General features: G+C 45.1%; 1 protein-coding gene across 8 annotated transcripts in view; it reads left to right on the forward strand.

The window, feature by feature from the left end:
* Positions 1–606: 606 nt before the first annotated feature.
* LOC125505995 (ras-related protein RABF1) overlaps positions 607–13,692 on the forward strand; it is a 30,352-nt gene continuing 17,266 nt past the window's right edge. The window contains exons 1-7 of one of the 8 annotated variants that reach the window (XR_015600389.1): positions 607–1,120; positions 1,866–2,038; positions 3,008–3,081; positions 3,234–3,317; positions 3,428–3,522; positions 3,708–3,813; positions 8,493–8,930. Coding sequence is in view for 3 of the 8 variants with exons in the window: in XM_087517842.1 (XP_087373968.1) it covers positions 799–823; positions 3,008–3,081; positions 3,234–3,317; positions 3,428–3,522; positions 3,708–3,813; positions 4,055–4,180 (510 nt within the window). In the remaining 5 variants the exon portion in view is untranslated. Of the gene's footprint in view, positions 1,121–1,865; positions 2,039–3,007; positions 3,082–3,233; positions 3,318–3,427; positions 3,523–3,707; positions 3,814–4,054; positions 4,386–8,492; positions 8,931–13,692 lie in introns of those variants that run through there. The other 7 variants (XR_007282570.2, XR_007282568.2, XR_007282571.2 and 4 more) reach the window with 7 other exon arrangements.

The following is a 13,692-nucleotide window of genomic DNA, read 5'->3' on the forward strand; positions in this document are numbered from 1 at the left end:
GATATAGCTACTCATGGTGTGAGCGCCATGGTGCAGGGGATCAATTGGCCCTGAGACGCAATGCTCACCAGCTGCTCGCCGGCGGCTCCTGATGCGGCACGCCGGATGGGGGCGCGGCGGTGCAGGGTAATTGTTGTTGCGATGCAGCGCTCATCACTGGCTGCCAGGGTTGCAATGGAGCTTCGCCGGAGTTGCAGTGGAGCTTCGTCGGAGCCGGGTGTACCGTTGGAGCTCCGGCGAGGCTGCAATGGAGCTCGGCCAGAGTTGCAATAGAGCTTCGCGTGGAGCTATCGGTGTTGCATTGGAGCTACGCCGGAGTTGCAATGGAGCTCGCCGGAGTTACCCAGAGTTGCAATGAAGCTTTGCCGGAGCTGTCAGTGCTGCGTTGAAGCCCGCCGGGTCTGCAATGGAGCTCGTTGGACGCTATCGGCGCTGCGTTGGAGCGGTGGAGCTCTGCCATAGGTGCAATGGCGCTGCTGTGTTGAGCTGCCGTGCCGTTGTTGTGATCCAACGGCCACCAGCACACTGATCGGACGTCTACCTAGGCGGATGATCCGGCTGATTTGTAGTAGCCCCAAGATAAAACCATGTTCACCCTTAAATTTTCGACCGTGAAGGCCTTTCCATCAAAAAAGAGAAAGAAAAACTAGACCATCCGCTGAACCGCGCGTGACGGGTAGCGACCGACGCACAGGCACAGCCAAAAAAAGTTGCAAGCTAGCAAAAACGAACCCCACTTCGACGGCAGACTACCGCTGACCGCCGCCTTGATCTGCTTCCGGCGCCACTACGCCGGCCATGGGCTGTTCGTCTTCTCTGCCAGGTTGGCCTCCTTCTCACCAACAGGCCAAGGTGACATCTTACTTTCCCTACTTGGCCCTCGTATCCTTTTTATTCCTCTGTCGCGCTGCATATGGAAGCTGGAGTATCGAAATCTCAGGTCAGTAGGATGTTGCCCTACGGGATGGATTAAGATGGGGCGACTTTAGCCTTTCGATTAACGGCTCAGGAGGCAGGTCAATGCTGGTGTTGTTTGGGGGTAAATCTTGGCGGGGACTAGCGACGGCGGCCCGGTAGCAAGTTGCTTAATTGTTGAGGTGTTTGGTTCGTACTGTATTTGGTAAGCATGTGTATGTGATTTCTTAGATTTCTTAGATTCTGTTCCATATAACATAAGGGACTGCATTCATGATCGTGGAGTAGGTTAGAGTTTGTGTTGGGGAAAGTTTAATCTTTTTAGGTTGGTCAGTTCTCAGCTGCAATTAGTACACTGGCACTAGGTGGTCATGTAGATGCGAAATTATGAATTTCCGCGATGATAAATAGAGTTAGATTGCTAGGCAGATATACTCACAACTAGTTATGTTTTTGGTAGCTTTTGGATTACCACTGCATCCTGAATGTTGATAATGTAGAATTGCTTCTCACCAAACATGTAGGATGAAACACTAGTTATTGCGGTTGAGTGATCATGCTATTGTGGGAGCAATGACACAAAATGTGTAGACATCTGCATTTTGTGGGTTATGTATAGATTTGGGTTCCTAAATTGGTACTCCATCCGATTCATATTACTTCTCACCCAAAAGGATGTATCTAGACATATTTCAGTGCTAGATACATCCGTTTGAGCGACAAGTAAGATCGGAGGGAGTACCTTAGTCTCATTGATACATGTATGTAAGCTCGCGAAGGAGTCCCCGAGGGGGTGAGGGTGATGTGTACGTTCTTTTTCGATAAAGGGCGCTGTATTACTTAAAAAGGGATGTGTATGTCCTAGTGACGGGTTCTCCAAGAATACCAAATTTGGTGAGATTGATACAATAATTATTACAAATGACAACATGTAAAAGTGGTATTTACAGGGCTTCTCTCACAAGAAGAATTAATATACCCCCAAACAGAATAAGTCAGGGTCTGAAGGGTAAAATTATCTACAAAAGGAATATCTACATGTTGATGATGGAGGGGCACTGAGTCAGCTCCCTTCCGAGTACAGCCGTCTCTTGGGAGTTCGGATCATTTGATGTTTGTCAAGGTTATGTCCTTTGACTCCTACAATTTGAAATGCCTTAGCCTGGGGGTGGCCTGGGAGAGCTAGGGGTCAAAGATTGCATCAAGTGCACCTGTCTGGCAAGGTCTAACAGACACCTGTAATAGTGCTAACCCTGAAGGCACATTGATTGATTGGATTTGGATATTTGATCACAAGTTCCAAATATTCGTTCACTGCGTTCTGTAATAGTATGTAAAGTATGAACACAGAATCTGGCTTCAACCTGCAAATTTGTATCCAGTCTCTTGATGTTCATTGATAGACCACATCCAACCCCAGTCAGTAGTAAACCGAGAAATAAAATCTCATGATTTCATCTACTTTACACCTTTTTTTAATATTACCCAGAAAGGAATCTATTCAATTTTTTCTTAAAAAAGAAGGAAATTAGTTGTCAAACATACCATGAAATGGGATATGCCTGTACTTATTGTGATCTAGGCTCATGCTTAGGATAAGAAGACTAGTGTGTGAAGAAGGATGCTTGGGCGTTTATTTTACCACTTTGAGCCACATGTAAACTGTAAGATATTTTGTACTCCCTCCGTCCCAAAATAAGTGTCTCAGCTTTGTACTAACTCTAGTACAAAGTTGTACTAAGCTTGAGACACTTATTTTGGGACAGAGGGAGTATGAAACATGCTGTTAGGGAGATTTCGGAGTATTTCATACTTTTTTATTTTATGTTCTAAAGTGTAGCATTCTTTCACCTAGTATTGACAAGTTCAGTTAATTTGCTATAGCTACTTTAAAAAATATTCTGCTAGAGCTGCTTGAATGTAGCATCCAACATTAATTAGCTCTTCAGTTGTGTTTGCTATGTATATTTATGGGTTGTTTCATTCTGTGGTCCGTCATATGTGTCCAGAATTCACTCTTTCCATTTGACTCTGCTTGCAAGCGGACATTTTTTTTTTCTCATGCTGATGCATAAATGGTCTTTTTATTCAGCAAACAGTACTGGAGGCTTGGGCAATATCAACAACGAGAACTCTGCAACTGACTCAAAGAATTTGAAAGTGAAGGTCTGCTATATGCTATCCTCTTTAGATTATTTATTTGTTCGTTGTTAGTTCAAAGTTTATGTCCTTGCAGTATTTTGCATCTCCTTTGTTAACATCAAGTTGAATTAAAATAAGAAACTATGCCTGTTGATTCCATTTTCACTATTGTGTAGTTGGTTTTACTGGGAGATTCTGGTGTTGGGAAAAGCTGCATTGTTCTTCGCTTTGTCCGTGGTCAGTTTGACCCCACATCAAAGGTGAAACAACTACCCAATTTTGTCCAACTTTCTGAACACTAGGAATGATTTCCCTTGTCGCTTTCTACATACAGTATTTCTTTCATCTTATTTAACTACGATGGATTTAGGTAACTATTGGTGCATCATTTCTGTCACAAACATTGGCATTGGAGGACTCCACAACAGTGAAGTTTGAAATATGGGACACTGCTGGCCAGGAGAGGTACACATTCTGTAGTTAAATCATACCTATAGGCTATAGTACATCTTTGCACTGATTTCTAGTATAAAATTACTGTACCATCTTGTACTTTCACATACATTCTGCTTAGCTGATTTATGTTATCTGCAAGCGTTTAAGATGCTTTTCTTACCACACAAGAAGTCATGACAACAGACCAATTTCAGGTATGCTGCATTAGCACCTCTGTACTACAGGGGAGCTGGTGCTGCAATCGTTGTCTATGACATAACAAGTGCAGAATCATTCATCAAAGCACAATATTGGGTGAAGGTATACCATCTTTTCCCTTCCGCTCTGCCATGCAACAAGCTACCAAAGTCACTCTTACGCTTTTGTAATGTGTCCTTTTATGTATTTTGGTTGGATTTACCTTTCTGCTTCTAACTTGTTATACTAGATTTTTATTTTGCCATGGCATTTTTCTAAACAGTCAATCTGTTAGGTTTCCATTAGAGCAAGTATAATAAGGGTCTTATAGCCTGCTTATGTTACCACTTTTGTCTATGTGGAGGAGAGAGAGAAGAAAGAAATGAGGGGTGTCGGCTCTCATCCAAAAGCCCACCTCTACATGTGCTCCATGGCAAACATAGTAAATATGGAGGAAAAGAGAAAGAGAGAAGGTGGAGAAAAGGACTAATCTAATAGCCAACCTTATAGCCAATCTCATTGTATAAAGTGATTATAAATATGCAGCAGCATACCACGCAGTCCAATCCATTTGGTTCCCCAACCAAACATGCCTAAGGTTACGTTTAGTATGCAAGCTCATCTAAACAATTACAAATGAGCAGCCTTGTAAGTCGTGACAAATGCAGCCCAAGTGATCACTGTTCAATTCTGCACATGTTCTGTTACTTTTTTTTATTCAGGGCCAACTGTTTGATTAGTAGTTTTGCAGTTACTAGAGTTGTGACACCCCCAATTTGACCGTACACTAATCATACACGCAAACGTGTACGTTCAAGATCAGGGACTCACGGGAAGATATCACAACACAACTCTACAAATAAAATAAGTCATATAAGCATCATATTACAAGCCAGGGGCCTCGTAGGCTCGAATACAAGAGCTCGATCATAGACGAGTCAGCGGAAGCAACAATATCTGAGTACAGACAAGTTAAACAAGTTTGCCTTAAGAAGGCTAGCACAAACGGGGATACAGATCGAAAGAGGTGCAGGCCTCCTGCCTGGGATCCTCCTAACTACTCCTGGTCGCCGTCAAGTAGTTGGCTCCTCCCGAGTAGTAGTAGTCGTCGTTGACGGTGGCGTCTGGCTCCTGGGCTCCAACGTCTGGTTGCGACAACCAGGTAGAAGGAAAAGGGGAAAAGAGGGAGAAAGCAACCGTGAGTACTCATCCAAAGTACTCGCAAGCAAGGAGCTACACTACATATGTATGCATTGGTATCAAAGGGAATAAGGGTATCATATGTGGACTGAACTGCAGAATGCCGGAATAAGAGGGGGATAGCTAGTCTTATCGAAGACTACGCTTCTGGTAACCTCCATCTTGCAGCAGGAGAAGAGAGTAGATGGTAAGTTCACCAAGTAGCATCGCATAGCATAATCCTAACCGATGATCCTCCCCTCGTCGCCCTGTGAAAGAGCGATCACCGGTTGTATCTGACACTTGGAAGGGTGTGTTTTATTAAATATCCGGTTCTAGTTGTCATAAGGTCAAGGTACAACTCCAAGTCGTCATGTTACCGAAGATCATGGCTATTCGAATAGATTAACTTCCCTGTAGGGGTGCACCACATAACCCAACACGCGCGATCCCATTTGGCCGGACACACTTTCCTGGGTCATGCCCGGCCTCGGAAGATCAACACGTCGCAACCCTACTAGGCACAACAGAGAGGTCAACACGCCGGTCTAAATCCTATGGCGCAGGGGTCTGGGCCCATCGCCCTTTGCACACCTGCACGTTGCGAACGCGGTCGGAAGCAGAACTAGCCCCCTTAATACAAGAGCAGGCTTACGTTCCAATCCGGCGCGCGCCGCTCAGTCGCTGACGTCATGAAGGCTTCGACTGGTACCACGACGTCGAGTGCCCATAACTGTCCCCGCGTAGATGGTTAGTGCGTATAGGCCAGTAGCCAGACTCAGATCAAATACCAAGATCTCGTTAAACGTGTTATTTTGAAATAACCGCGAACGCCGACCAGGGCTAGGCCCACCTCTCTCCTAGGTGGTCTCAACCTGCCCTGTCGCTTCGCCACAAAGATCCACTCAGAGGGCCGTCGGGACAAACGTCCTTTCGGACCCAATCCGTGGATCACTCGCGGGTACTCCTACGAGCCGACCCGTCTTTAGTCACCACAAGTATCATATATTATGTATATAAGTATATACCCGTGATCAACTCCCGAGTGATCACGGCCCGATGGTATAGCATGGCAGACGGACAAGAAAGTATGGCCACTGATGATTAAACTAGCATCCTATACTAAGCATTTAGGATTGCACGTAAGGTATCAACAATTGTAGCAACAATGACAGGCTATGCATCAGGATAGGATTAACGAAAAGTAGTAACATGCTACACTACTCTAATGCAAGCAGTATAAAGGAGAGTAGGCGATATCTGGTGATCAAGGGGGGGCTTGCCTGGTTGCTCTGACAAGAGAGAGGGGTCGTCTTCAATGTAGTCGAACACATGGACATCGGCAACGGTCTCAAGAGTCTACCGGAAATAAGTAACGAAGGGGGAACACAATAAATAACAGAGCAATCAAATGTAACACAAAGCAAGACGCGGCAATACGTTGTGCTAGGGGTGATGTAACGCAGGGATAGGTGATACCGGCCAAGGGGGGAAACATCCGGGAAGTATTCCCGGTGTTTTGCGTTTTTGGACAGATACATCGGAGGGGAAATGTTGCTTGTTTGCTATGTTAGGGATGTGTGGCGGACGAACGGGCTGCGTGTTTGGATTCGTCTTGTCGTTCTAAGCATCTTTCATGTATAAAGTTTTTCCATCCGAGTTACCGATTATTTTATATTAATTTTCAACGTTTTAATCATTTTTTGAATTTTCTATATTTATTTTTAATACGAAATACTAAATGGCTAATATGCTAAGTACACACAGGTCAGTACCCTCCAAAGGCAGACAAGTGGGGCCCCGGTCAAAGTCAACAGTCAAGTTTTGACTGATCAATAGTGTCAGTTGGGACCCGGTTGTCATTGACTTAGCTAGTTAAACCTTATCCATTAAAATAGTGCATGGGTCCCACGTGTCATTTGCACATAATTTTAACTAGGGTTTTTTTAGTGGTGGGGACTAACAGAGGGTGTTTTGTGCTAGGCTTAGAGCTAATCAACAAATAGGCTCCTAATCTAATCTGGGATGGCCCATCCATTGTGTGGCTGTACATCACGCACAAGAACACACACGCACATGGCCATGGCGTGGCCAAGATGTGTGAGCAGCCGCAGGGGAAAGTAGCAGCGGCCACAGGGGAAAGTAGCAGCGGCAAGTAGCAGTGGCCGTGGCCAAGCAGCAGCGGCTGCACGCGGCGCTGGCCGGCGCGGTCGGCGAGCAGGGGCAAGGGCGCTGGGGGCGAGCAGCAGGCGAGTGCAGGTGTGCGCGGGTGCGGCCGACTGCAGCGACAACGCATCGGCGAGGCAACGCGCGGGGCCGCCGGGTGGACAGCAGGGGCGCGGGGCGGTAGCGGGCAACGTCAGGCGGTAGGCACGCAGCAGCAGTCAGCGACGAGGCGGCAAGCGAGCGCGGTAGCGGGAGCGGTGGTAGCAAGCGGAGCATATCGATAGTAGGCGGCGGCAGGAGCAACATCAGCTAGTATGCACGTACGCGTACGCGTACGCGGGAGCTCGGACGAGCTTAAGAAGATGCAGGGGAGGAGTGGAGCTCACATCGGAGCTCAAGGAGGACTCGGGGATGCCGGAGCTGCTCGAAGATGGGCGAATCGAAGACGAACAGAAGCGGTTGTCGACGGAGGGGATCGACGGATGCGGCGCCGTCTTGTCGATCCGGGAAGAGGCAGTCCACTTCGGGGTTGAGGACGATGGCCTGCGTCTTCTGGATACAAAGGCTTGGCAGGGGAGTGGTCGAGGCCACGACAACGGCGACGACACGGCGACAACAACAGGCGGACGAGCTCGGGAGGGAGAGAGAGCGTGGGGGCGGGGATTGGGGCGCGCTAGGGTTCCTCAGGGAGAGGGGGGCTTGGTGCGGCCTTATCCCCTCCGCGGACCGTCAGATGGGAGGCGCGTGGGCGTCGTCGGCAGTGGCGCCGGTCGATGGGCGCCACGCCCTGTCTCCGCTCCTGTAGCGAGGAGGGAGGTGACCCGGTTGGGCTGGGCAAGGTCTGCTAGCTGGGCCGGTTGGCCCAGTGGGGGGAGGGGTTGTTTTCTGTTTCATGTTTTTTATTAGTTACCAGTTCATTTTTGTTTTATAAAATACAAAAGTTGTACCTAGATTAGTATTCCAATGTATTCCACTGCCACAAAAGTTGAACTCCAAAATAAAATAGTTTAAAATTTTATTAATCACAAAAAGGCATTTAATTACTTGTTTATGTTGCTGTTTTATTTATTTTAAAGCACTTAAATATTTTATAGGAATGTGGTTTATTCACCACAATTACATATGAATTATTTGCTACAGCTAGAACTTTTTAGTTTTGACTTTTGAATTTTTTTAATTATTTCACTTTGTTTTAAAGTTGAATTTTGAATCGGTTTGAATCAACGTGAGATTAACATTAGTAATCTTGGTGACGTGGCATCAGTAGTAGAGGGTTACTATAGCTTAAATATCTGGGCGTCACAATTCTCCACTACAAGAAATCTCGTCCCGAGATTTAAGAGGGGGACTAAGGGGGAAAGGCTTGGTTACGAAATTCTAACGAATCTTCTCGGTCTTGGTTGCTCTTCTTGAAGAGGTCGATCCATTACATTGACGTCTTCATTTCTCTGCTTCAGGTCATCATGGTGAAGTCGTCCTTTTCTTCAGGAACCCCAACGTACTTACGAATAGGTAAGGGGGCAGCTCGGCTACGACAACATGCTTATGAGGGAAACAATCTGGGGTTAACCCATGAATGAACATAAGATTATCTTTCGAGCTGAACATATAGAATACTTGCTACACATTTCTTTTGGCCAAAGATGAGACGGGATGTTGAGCGTTTTGTTGCTCGCTGCATTACATGTCAAAGAGCTAAGTCATGACTCAATCCTCATGGTTTATATATGCCTTTGCCTGTACCTAGTGTTCCTTGGGAGGATATATCTATGGACTTTGTTTTAGGTTTACCTCGAACAAAGAAGGGGAGGGATAGCATATTTGTTGTCGTGGATAGGTTCTCGAAAATGGCACACTTTATACCATGTCATAAAAGCGATGATGCTGTTAATGTTGCTGATTTGTTCTTTCGTGAAATTATTCGCTTACATGGTGTGCCAAATACTATTGTTTCAGATCGTGATACTAAATTTCTTAGCCACTTTTGGAGATGTTTATGGGCTAAGTTGGGGACTAAGCTGCTTTTTAGTACTACTTGTCACCTCCAAACTGATGGACAAATTGAAGTAGTCAATAGAACATTGTCTACTATGCTTAGGGCTGTTTTGAAGAATAAAAAAAATGTGGGAAGAATGCTTGCCTCATATTGAATTTGCTTATAATCGTTCATTGCATTCTACTACTAAGATGTGCCCTTTTGAAATTGTGTATGGTTTCCTACCTCGTGCACCTATTGATTTGTTGCCTCTTCCATCTTCAGAGAAGGTTAATTTTGATGCTAAAGAACGTTTTGAATTGATTTTAAAAATGCATGAGTTAACTAAGGAAAACATTGAGCGTATGAATGCTAAATATAAACTTGCTAGAGATAAGGGTAGAAAACATGTTGTGTTTGCGCCTGGAGATCTTGTTTGGTTAGATTTGCGTAAAGATAGATTTCCTAATCTGCGCAAATCAAAGCTAATGCCACGTGCTGATGGTCCTTTTAAGATGTTAGAGAAAATAAATGATAATGCATATAAACTTGAGCTACATGTAGATTTTGGGGTTAGTCCCACTTTTAACATTGCAGATTTGAAGCCTTATTTGGGTGAGGAAGATGCGCTTCCGTCGAGGACGACTTCATTTCAAGAAGGGGAGGATGATGAGGACATCAATACCATTGTTACACCCACAGCCCCTACTGTTACATATACTGGACCAATTACTAGAGCTCGCGCACGCCAATTAAATTATCAAGTACTTTTGTTTCTTGGTAATGATTCTAATGTTCATGAGATTATGATGCTGCCTAAATTGGATACATTTGTTTTGCTTACAAATGAAGGGCCTAGCTTGAAGAAGGATGAACATTGGAGCAAGAACACGCATGGAGTTGATGGCATGCGCAAGGGGATCAAGAACGGAGTTACAAGTGATGATTTCAGGACTTTGAAGCCGCCATAAGGAGTGCATGAAGCCTTGGACGAAATATACAAGATGCCACTTCATAATATTCATTCATAGGCTATTCTAGGTGCTGCGTCACCTTATTAATGGGCCAGGGCCATATAATTTCGAAATACTTAAGTATAGGCTATTTTTAGAGTCCGTATGTGTGGGGAAACAAGAGTTAGGGTTGGTTTCGGACCCCACCCTCAAGGGCCACGAAATTCCCCCCCTCTTCCTCCATATATACAGCCCTTAGGGCGTCGTTTAGACTTTGGGTTTTGTTTAGATTAAAAGTTCGCCATAGCCGCAACTTCGCGTACTTCGTTTGTGTCCAACGACCAGGCCAAGACGTCACAGAACCCCACCTTGATCAATAAAGCTTTCATCTTATATTCGCAATATCCCGATTGCAATCTCAGTTTCTTGCTTGTTCTTCGTTTGCTCGCAGGAAACAGACCCTCGTGGTCAGGTTGATCGTGCTCCGGCGTGGTCAATAACCCTCGGAAGTTGGTTTAGCGATTGCTAAGGCGCGACGTCTCGCATGTTCGTAGTCGGGTCGTCAAAGTCAACTCTCACAGAAAACGATAGCCACCATCTCATCGAAACATCGGGACACCTTAGCCTCTATCAAGTGGTATCAGATTTCCAGGTTGCTCGGTGAGATTTTACAGTTTTTCGTAGATTAGATCGAGTTTGTTCTTCATACCTACAGTCCACGAAAAAGCCAGAAAAAAAATAGGGTTAGTTCATCATATCCGAACCAATCTGAGCCTTTGCATAATCTTTTTAGGGTTTTTGCTTTGTTGAATTTGCGGTTGCATCGTCGTGTCAAGTTGCTGGTCTTAGAGTCTAGTCTTTTAGAGTTTCGAGTTCTGGTCATAAGTTGTCATGCCGCCGCCGCACCATCATCATCGCCTTGCCATCTACCACTTTTGCTTATCCGCCACCGCTCTGAATCCATATCCATATACCACCACCAATCTGTATCCATATACCACCACCGCTACCATATACCACCACCGCTGCCATATACCACAACCATATATCCACCACCAATCCGAGTTCTTCTCATATTAGGTTTGTTCTTGAGATCAATCTAAATTCCGTTTCGTGTTTCCTTGCCTGCGTAGGTCTCGGAAAAAAAAGTCTGGAGACCCCCGGGCAGTTTTAGGCCAAAATTTTCACGGGCAAATTTTTTTCCCTATCCTATTTTTAGGCTTTTCTGAGTCTTTTGAGCCACGTGCCATCATAGTGATTTTTTGTCGCACTTTTTCGTCGTCGCTGCCCTGATTTCCCAAAAAAAAGTGAAAAAAAAAATTCGTGCCCATCCTATCAGTTTGACGAAGGAAGAGTTTTGAGACACTCGCCATTATAGTGATTTTTCGCAAAAAAAAGCGCAAAAAAAAGGAAGCGCAAAAAAAGAGCGAAAAAAAAGAGTTCCAGAGTGTGCTTTTCCCTTATTTACATGCACCGCCGTGATTTTGTTAGTGTTCTAGGCTCGCGTCTCTAGCACGGTCTAGCCTAGGACCAGCACAGTACCGTCGTTGAGCGTTTATTCAACTTTGCATCTCTGAATTGATTATTGCTGACCATTTTTGCTACCATACTATAAGCCTTCCCAGCTCCACATACATCTACGTCATGCGTTTGACTCTCCCTAGCAATCGCTCTATCCAAGCTTTTGAGAGTTTTGACTACAACGGTTGCCGATCACCGCCTGCTGCCGGGTAAGAACTGGTAAGAATTTGAGATTTGCTTGACGGATTTGTGACACCCGCCACCACCACCACTTGTTAGTAGTCTGTAGGATCATCTTCTTGTGTGTTTCTATTGCTGCTAACCATGCCAGGATCACAAGCCAACGAGACTGACTGGGAGAACTTGACGAACAAGGAGCTTCATGATACGTTTCAGCAAATGATGAGTGTACAGGTGCAAGATGTGATAAACAGATTTGAAGAGGCCATGGAGAAGATAGATGGCATGGAGAAGACGTTTGAAACAAAGCTCGATAACAAGTTTGCTGAATTGCTTTCGCGTTTTCCACCACCACCACCGGCTGCTCCTGCCGCACCTCTGCAACAACAGCAACAACATCGACTACCTCCACGTCGGGAAACAGCCCTCCGCCGAGCGAGCCGTGTCCCTCTTCAGTCGGGCCAAACTGCTGGTGCTGCTGTTGATACTTCCGTGGCTCCTACTGCTGATATGGAGGAGGATGATTATGTGGGAGATTATGAGGATGAGGTTGATCCAAATCAGAACTACGTGCCACCACCAGCACAGCAACCACCAGGTCATCCACATGCAAATAATGGCAATGGTAGTGCTCACCCTCAGGTACGAGATCATGACCATCTCCCTAAACTAAAATTGAATATTCCACCATTTGAGGGTAGATATGTTCCTGATATATATCTTACTTGGGAGTTAGAAACTGAACAACGATTTACATGTTTACAATATCCCGAGGAGAGACGTGTTCCTGCTGCTGTTTGTGCATTCACTAGTTTTGCATGTGTTTGGTGGTCTGAGCATTGTAGATTATATCCTATTCCGGCTACTTGGGCTGCTTTGAAAACTGCTATGCGTACTCGTTGGGTTCCACCATATTATCAATGTGAATTACTTCAAAAATTGCAGCGCTTAAGACAGGGAAAAAATTCTGTAGAAGAATATTATCAGGAATTACAAACTGGCATGATTAGATGTGGTATTGTTGAGGAGAATGAAGCTATGCTTGCACGTTTTATGGGTGGATTAAATAGAGAGATTCAGACGATTCTGGAGTATAAGGAGTATACTAATATCACTCGTTTATTCCATCTTGCTTGTAAAGCTGAACGTGAAGTGCAGGATCGACAGGCATTGGCGTGGACTAACTTTTCTGCAGGTCGACCTTCATCATGGACACCACGTGCATCATCTACTTCCACACGTTCTGCTACACCGGCTCCTCCGTCGGCTGCCACCTCCAACCGTGATACAATAAAGCAGGCACAATCACCACTATCTGCCAAGAGCACACCTTCTGGGCCTGCAAAGAGCTCTTCTTCATCCATGGCATCAACAGGGCAAACACATGATATTATTTGTCGACGTTGCAAGGGTGGAGGTCATTATGCGAGAGAATGACCATCTAAGCGTGTGATGATTGTTACTGAGGATGGTGGGTATGAGTCCGCTAGTGACTATGATGAGGAGACTTTGGCTCTTATTACACGTGAAGAACACGGTGGAGACGATTCTGATCATAAGACGCAATACATGGCTCCTGAAGATGCTGACAGGTATGAATGTTTAGTTGCTCAACGTGTTTTGAGTGTGCAGGTTACACAAGCTGAGCAAAATCAGAGTCATAATTTGTTCCATACAAAGGGAGTTGTGAAGGAACGTTCTGTTCGCGTGATCATAGATGGAGGGAGCTGCAATAACTTGGCTAGCATGAAGATGGTGGAGAAGCTATCTCTCACCACAAGACCACATCCACATCCTTACTATATCCAATGGTTCAACAACAGCGGCAAGGTTAAGGTAACACGTACTGTTCGTGTGCATTTTAGTATCTCTACATATGCTGATTATGTTGATTGTGATGTGGTACCTATGCAAGCATGTTCCTTATTACTTGGTAGACCATGGCAATTTGATAAAAATTCTGTACACCATGGTAGAAACAATCAGTATACTCTTGTTCATAACAATAAAAATATTACTTTGCTTCCT

This window comes from Triticum urartu, chromosome 1A, assembly GCF_056163025.1.
Source record: "Triticum urartu cultivar PI428250 chromosome 1A, HENAU_Tu73, whole genome shotgun sequence".
In the NCBI taxonomy this organism is placed as follows: Eukaryota; Viridiplantae; Streptophyta; class Magnoliopsida; order Poales; family Poaceae; genus Triticum; species Triticum urartu.